The sequence below is a fragment of the Sorghum bicolor genome, chromosome 8 (genome assembly GCF_000003195.3).
Source record: "Sorghum bicolor cultivar BTx623 chromosome 8, Sorghum_bicolor_NCBIv3, whole genome shotgun sequence".
NCBI classification, from domain to species: domain Eukaryota; kingdom Viridiplantae; phylum Streptophyta; class Magnoliopsida; order Poales; family Poaceae; genus Sorghum; species Sorghum bicolor.
In genome coordinates, this window is record NC_012877.2 from 3,030,571 (window position 1) to 3,038,408 (window position 7,838).

The following is a 7,838-nucleotide window of genomic DNA, read 5'->3' on the forward strand; positions in this document are numbered from 1 at the left end:
CAGTTGTGTTCATTGTGCTTCTAACGTAGAGGAGATCCTTTTCCATCTCCTTTTTGACTGTCCTTTTTGCAACTACATGTTGGAATACTCGTGGAAATCATTCAGATTTTTTAAGCTTTCAAGGTTCAACTTCGAGTACCTTTTTTTTCTAGAAATCCTAATCACCATGTGCTCGTCTATTTGGTCAGTGAGAAATGATGTCATCTTCAGAGGATTACCAACTTCAGTGCATAGATGCAAAAACCATCTTCAAAGTAGAGTTTGCTCTAGTTATCCTATAGGCAAAAGAAGATCTACAGCCTGTTTTAGTTTCATGGCTAGAAGCTTATGTGTAATTCTTTCCATTTTATTTGTTTCTTTCTTTGTATCCTAATCTTTGTACTTGGGAACACTTTGTTTTTGATTTGGAAATAAAGCACAGTAGGGGTTAAAAGCCTCTCCTGTTTCCCCAAAAAAATAGTTTTCCAAAACCGTCACATATTAACAAAATCGGTGACAGTTTTAAACCGTCACATACGGTCCTTATTATAGGTTATCACAACTATAAGGTTCTTATCACAACTACAGGGTCCTGGTCCTTGTCATAGCTATAGGGTCGAGGTCCTTGTCACGGCTTGTGACAAGTATAGGACCCTTCTCACAACTTGTCGCAGTTACAATGCGTTTATCACAGCTTCTCACAGTTACAGCGCCCTTATTACAGCTTGTTATAGCTATAGGGCCCTTGACACAACTTGTCAGAGGTATGGGACTCTTGTCATAGCTTGTCACTGCTACAGGACCCCTTCTCACAGCTTATCATAGCTACAGGGTCCTTGTCACAATTTTTCACATCTACAGGGCCCTTGTCACAGCTTCAGAGCCCTTGTTACAACAGACCTTTGTCATAGATTGTCACAAGTATAGAACTCTTGTCATAGTTTATCATAGTTATAGGACCCTGTCACAGCTAGAGATCCCTTGTCAAAACTTTCTTACGCAACACGAAAAGTCAGTTAATAGCTCATAGTATGTTTAGGCCCTCAGTGACACAAGTGAAGAAGGTCGATTTCTATCCATCTCATCCAAAACTTTTACCTAAAAGAGCATAAAAAACACAACAAACAACGGCTTCAGCGCAACATGTAACATCCTACCAACCGTGCCACTTCAATAAACTTTGCAATGAAATATCTCAATTCTATACATTAAGATTAGACAACATGGCCAGGCAGATGATATCTCATGAATAGTTTTCACCGAATGCATCAACCTGACAAAATGCAAATGCTAAATACATACAACAACCTAGGAGCAGCTATCTTCACAAAAGAGATCACATATATCATCCTGAAGAACTTGCAATGGCAATACTGACTATGGTAAACAAGATGTATATACCCATAAGGCAGTAGCCCCAAAATCTGGGTACCCGAAACCTAGCCCAGGTGACCACCAACAGGGTGCCCATCAAGCTCAGAAGAAGAAACACAAATGCAACGACAATTCCAACATGGAATTCAAGTACAAAAGCCCTGGGATACACTCTTGCTGTTTGTACTACAAGGGCAGTTCCCAATCCAACCAGCATATTGAACATCGGACCAGCAAAGCAGCCAGCGATGGCAATTGTAGGTTGCCCAGCCTTGGCCAGCGCTACATCTGCAACAAGGTCTCCCACAGAGTTCCCCCATGCCAAAACTGTCATCCCGAGTATAGCTGGAGGGAAATCCATGATGACTCCAATTGCGGCAAGGCAGTTCAGGAGCTCTCCAGCCATGGTCGAGATCCAGAAGACACTCATAATAAAAGAGATGATGGTGCTTGCAATGTTTTCTGTTTCTGGGGCTTCTTTCTCGAAAAGGTAATGGGATAGAGCTAAACAAAAGCTAGCGAAAAGCACAACAGACCATAGAGGGAAACGGATTTGAGGGAGAAGAAACACTATTCGGGTATCTAGAGGAATGAACGAACTGAAAGAATACAGAACTAAGAGAGGACACAGACATATATTTGCACTGATGTAAACTTTGCTCCACTCAGAAGGAAGGGTTGATGGTATTGTAAGCTTCAGAACAAATGCAATGGGCCACTCCCAAACTTCTGTTACCTGGCAGAGGTAGATATACTTAAATCAGTATTGTGAAAAATACAGAGAATGAAAGGAAAATGTTCTCAAACTAACTTAGTATCTGTGAAGTGGTGCATAATACATGATCCATCCCACTCACTCACTACCCTTGCTAAAGCTTACTGCCAGAGAGGAGCAACAAAATCTTTTAGGTGTCTTAGGGACAGTGGCGGAGCCAAAATTTGAATCTTGGGTATTCCTTTGCTAGTGTCTGGTGAGTCGTGTCACTTAGCTGTTGCCTCTAATCTCATGACCGACGTGCGCCCTCGCCAGTCGCCATGTAGGCATAGCATAGAGATAGAGGTTGCGCCCGTGCTGCACGTCCCGCGCTGCCAGGAGCTTAGGACACTGGGGACCAGTAGTGCCGCCACCACGTCATGCCTGGTCGGCTAGGGTTAGATATTTAGGAATGGGGATTATGGAATTGCCTCCTACTCATGCCTCGTTCACTCACATAAAAAAAATACTTTTATTATACATGCTACCATGTGCATATTTCGATTTATCTGGGAAAAAAGTTTAGAAACAAGATTTGTACTAATATTTAGTGGTATGAGTCAATATGTATGTGGTATGAAGATAAATAATTAAGTTCTCATTTGCAGAAACAACAAAATAGAATAATTTCGGTAATCGAGCTCTGTGTGAAAAAATGAATAAAAAATAAATTAAAATGAATGAGAGAGAAATTTTATTTGTTAAATATAGAAATACTAATATATTTGATATACATATATATAAATATACTTATATATACTTAGTGCATAAAAAAGTTGGGTATTCCTGGGAATACCAGGAATACCCTATGTATCCGCCCATGCTTAGGGATCAAGTCTTATGCCTTTATAAATATAGAGGGGCTTATATGAATGAAAGGTTAAGCAGAATTAAGGTAGTCCTCATCAGCCTTCTTGCCCCCTGTTGCCACACCACACTCTCCTCTCTTGCCCTAGCCCCCACTTTCTTCACCCTCTCGGCTAGGGTTAACCCAGGCGGCCAGGCCAACCCCTCTGCAATCTGAGAGGGTAACAAATGGTATTTGGAGCCAGCGTTCTTCCATCACAATGGAATCCGATTTGGATCTGTACAGCATGGGCTAGTTGGATGAAAAAGATCAACTAGTGGTGTAGAAAGCAAAACTTGAGCAGCAAGCACAGCAGGAGCGGACCAAAACTACTCCAATCTATGTTCCAACCCCAAAAAGAGGAGCAACAGTACCAGAGGGACCAATTCTGATAGATCAGCAACAGGTGGAAAGTGAAACAGCCTATGGTGGATGGGAAGGAAAAACAGATTTCACACCCAAGAATCAGGAGCCAAGGTATGAACACAACAGTAATCAAGAATTCTTATAAACAATTGTTTCCAGAATATGATGGAGTCTACGAACCCTTTTCTATCTAAGATAACACCAGAAAAAGACAAGATGCTGTTAGCATCCTTCCACTTGACAGGTCGAGCCTTGACATGGTTTATGTGCTTAGAAAAGGATGAGAGCACCCAATCATGGCCCAATTTTCTCTCTATCATCAACAAAAGTTCGGACCTCTGACAGGAAAGAACTCGCTGGACATTTATCAGAAACTCAACTGCATGAATCACTTAAGAAGTATACAGACCAAGTTTATGACACAGCTCTCTCGGGTAAACAATCTGTAACAAGCTAAGCTATACAAAGGCAGGACTGACAGATCTCCTGCACCACGAACTGGAACTACACCAACCACCAGACTTGGTGCCATGGGTCCAAACAGGCCCGACAGTGGTGGATCCAGCGGCCCAGAGAAGGGCCAGGGCTGGCCGAGCACGCGGGGGGGGGGGGGGCTCCCCCAGGCCTTCCTCCCAAGGAGGAGTCCACGTCCAATTAGATTTTGAATAAGATGGGAAGAATAAACTCAGTTTAGAAAAGATAGAGTTTGTTTAGGAAAAGGAGAGTCCAAATCTATAAGGACTTTACTTGTAGTTTGCTTAGGAAACAAGCCATTGGGAGTATAAATACAAGAGACGTGTACTCATATCAGGCAAGCAAGAAATAGAGGATTATTCCTCAAGCTCTCCTGCATCCCTGCTCCCCTGCGCCTGCCATCTCCAGTGCTGCCATTGCCCTCTGTGCTGCCGCCTGCCATAAGCCGGCCTCACACCGCCTTCACCTTCCTTTCCCTCATCCTTCTACCCCCTTCCCCTACAATCTACACAACCCACCTCCCACAAATATAGTCCCATCACATCTAGTACCTAGAGAACAGGTATCCATGGCCAGCAACAACAACACCGCTCCAAATGCCACCAACATGAAGGCACTGCTCGAGAAGCTCGTCATCAACACCAACACTGGATTCGACGAGCTTCAATGCTGCTGGGACAATGTTGACACCCGCCTTGTCTCCATCGAGCAGGGCGGCACTAAGTCCACCAAAGACGCCGCCGCCGCCGCCGCTAAAGCCACTGCTGCAGCCAAGGAGGAAGGCGAACATGCCGTCTCCTTCCCTAGGCCGCCGACTTCCCCTTGCGTACAGGCGACCACAGGCCGCTGTCGCCTGCCCGTCCCTTATCCTCCTACTTCCTTCCCCTACAATCTACGCAACCTATCTCCCACCAGTATAGAAGAACCATCACACTTGGAGACAGCAATCCCTCTGACAGGGAAGTATGCAAGCCACCATCAGCCTGACACCCCGGTTACTGCCTCATCAGGCACACAGACTCAGGTTTCGCTACATGTTGCAACTAGGCCAACTATGCAACTGGAAATCTGTGTGAATGGGCACTCCCTGTTGGCATTATTGGGCTCTGGATCTACACACAACTACATAAATGCAGATACTGCAAGATATCTGCAGCTCCAGACAATACCAGCACCAGATGACCTTAAAGTAGCGGTACTTGGAGGCCCTCAAATATCCAACGTCAGATCATGCCACAACTTACAAATATCAATTGGGCCAGAGCAATTCACTATTGACTGTTATAGTATACCACTTGGAGATTATGATATCATACTGGGAGTAAACTGGCTAAGTTCCCTAGGGCCAATCATGTGGGATTTCGCAAACTTAACAATGAAATTCTGGAGACATGGGAGGCCAATACTCTGGATAGGTTGTGATGAAACTGTCCATCCTCTTTCCTACTGGATAGCACCAACAACGAAAGGATGCCGAACTCATTAAGGAAGTATATACCTATTACTGCAGCTCAAGGATGAATTGCTCCACCGCGCGAGGAGAGATGTAATGGTCAGCAAAATATATTACTGCAAGAGGGGGAAATCCAAGGTGGCTGGTTGAAGTAATAAGGTTGGGCCAGTTGGGCCCTGTGTCATTGAGTTAGGCTTAATAAATTTGAGTTGTAATTAGATTGGATGGATTCTTCCACCTACAAAGTATCAATCTATTAGGAGTCTTAGGGGTCAAGTCTTATGCCTCTATATAAATATAAAGCTTATGAATGAAAGGTTCAGCAGAATTAGGGTAATACCCTCTGACTTCTTGCCCCCTTGTTCCCCTTACTGTTCACGCAGGCAAACACACCTCTGTCCTCTCTCTTGCCCTAGCTGCAACGCCCCCCAGGGTTAGCCCTGGCCGACCCCTCTCCCGTCTGAGTGCATGACAATTGACAATCACTAGTCACTTATATGCTTCTCAGCTTTCCCGTCACAAAAGCTTCACCTTCTTTGTGGTTGCTCTGTATGAGCACCAAATACCTAGTTTCTCCTATAGAGGAGAAAAATAAAGCGAGGAGCAGACAACCTAACTCCAAAACATACTAAAACCGAACATCTAATCTAGCATGCGAGAGTTGGACAAATCACTCGTCTGTTCATCAACCATTATGACTTATGAGTCGGCAAATGTCCAAAATACCAGCAAGGATGCTTGGGCATTCACTTGTTCGTGTTATAGCTGATACTGGCAATGTTTGTTCACCCGTAAGCTTGATTGACCAGGTGGGTGCTTGGCTTGCTAGGGTTGTAGTAAGAACATGTATTGGTCCCTAGGAGAGTTGAGTCACTATCCACCCTTATTCCAGTTAGTTCAGCAGCCTTACTAACTTGGTTGTGGACTTGTGACTAAACAATCAACGATTGCTTTTCTGACCAGCATGGCAAAGGAAAACATTTCTGTGTATTTAGTGATATTGGGGCTAATAATCTACCAACTATAAAAAAGAAACTGTTACATATTCTGAATTTTTTTCACAAACATTTGCGGGTACGAGCTATCTGCTTGGCCGACTGTTTCACATTTGAATCCCAGTCAGTCATGTTAAAACCCGAAGTCAAACGTACTCCAGGGAAAGGGGGCCAAAGTCAACAGAAAAGATGAAAGTTGCAGATAAAGAAATCACAACTTTCAGCATTTTTTCAGGTGAGGCTGTTGAATCTGCAGAGACCACCAAACAGACTAGGATTGATGATGTCTCCGTCAAGTACTAGCACATTGGACATTAACAATGACTCACTCAAGTAAGCACAGAAACCAACTGCGAGATGCTGAATTGAACGCGTACCTTCCAGAGCAACGCACAAAAAGCAGGGTGTCGTTGTTGCCGGCGATCCTCCACTGTGATCGGCAGGTCCACGGCCACACGGCCACTGCCACTCACCATCTCCAGCTCAGCTGCCGCGGCGCTGACCGCTTTCCCCTCCGCGCTACCCAAATCCATGTAGAACACTAGCCCCACGAAGAAAGCATAGAAGAGCACGAGCCCAACAGCCTGCCAGAGGAAGATCTCAGCGCTGAGGTAGACATAGAACAGCCCCGACGCAGCGACGAGGTAGAAGAAGACGTCACGCGCGAACGACGCCGGCGGGACAGCGAAGGGCGCGGCGATGAGCGCAACAGCCCCGACGACGAAGGCGGAGACGAAGGCGCCCGCGGAGAGGATGGCGGCGAGCCCGGCCCTGGGCATCCCTCGTGGCCCGCCGAGCGCGGCGGCGGAGGCGAACGCGTCGGGCGCGCCGTTGCCGAGCGCGAGCAGCGTGACGGCGGCCATGGACGGGGAGAGCCGCAGGCGCGCGGCGAGGCGGGACACCGCCGGGGTGAAGCGCGCCGAGGCCGCGGCGGCCAGGAGGCGGAAGTGGAGGAGGAGGAGGAGCGTGAGGAGCGGGAGGGAGAGCCGCGCGTCGCCGCCGAGCAGGCACGAGTGGACCGCCGCGTAGTCGAGCACCGCCGGCGGGTGCGCCAGCGCGGAGGAGATTGCGCAGGTGGTGGTGGACCCCGGGGTTGCCATGCCATGCGCGGAGGCGGATGCGCCCGCCGATGCGGAATGCCGCGCGCGTGGGGGAGTCAAGTGCGGGGAGTGCGGCGGCGGCGGCGGCGAGGCGAGGGAATCTGGGGTGGGGAGGGAGGAAGATGGCCGGCCGGCAGCCAGCCAGACAGGCCGACAGTGAGTGGGAGCGGCACGGACGCCGACGCGAATAGGCCCGCGCCGCACGCAGCAGCCCACGAGCGGAGTGGACGGCTGCCGACCTCGGCGGTGGGGGTGGGTCCCGCGGGCGCAACAAGGTCTGTGGGGCCCCACTGGTTTGACGGGAACTGGAGCTGTCTGGCCCAAGAGCGGCAGGTTTGATTGCAACTTGGGCCTTTTTGGGCCCAAGGTAAAAGGCGTCCCAAGGCGGCTAGTCTATCTACTCTATCGAAATTATAAAATATTTTGGCTTTTCTAAATACATTACTTTGTACAATGCGTCTAGGCATATTGTATATCTGAGTGTATAACAAAAGTC

General features: G+C 47.5%; 1 protein-coding gene across 1 annotated transcript; it reads right to left on the reverse strand.

The window, feature by feature from the left end:
* Window positions 1,126-7,540, reverse strand: LOC8066952 (cation/calcium exchanger 5). The gene is made up of 2 exons (XM_002442747.2): window positions 6,620-7,540; window positions 1,126-2,089 (listed from the first exon to the last, which is right to left on the reverse strand). Exons 1-2 carry the CDS (start codon window positions 7,340-7,342, stop codon window positions 1,325-1,327), a joined length of 1,488 nt encoding a protein of 495 aa, XP_002442792.2. The 5' UTR covers window positions 7,343-7,540; the 3' UTR covers window positions 1,126-1,324.

Coding starts and splice junctions, on each gene's coding strand:
- LOC8066952 (XM_002442747.2), bottom strand. CDS start 7,342: ATGGCAACCCCGGGGTCCACCACCACCTGCGCAATCTCCTCCGCGCTG. Junction 2,090..6,619: donor TTTGTGCGTTGCTCTGGAAG/GTACGCGTTCAA, acceptor TACCTCTGCCAG/GTAACAGAAGTTTGGGAGTG.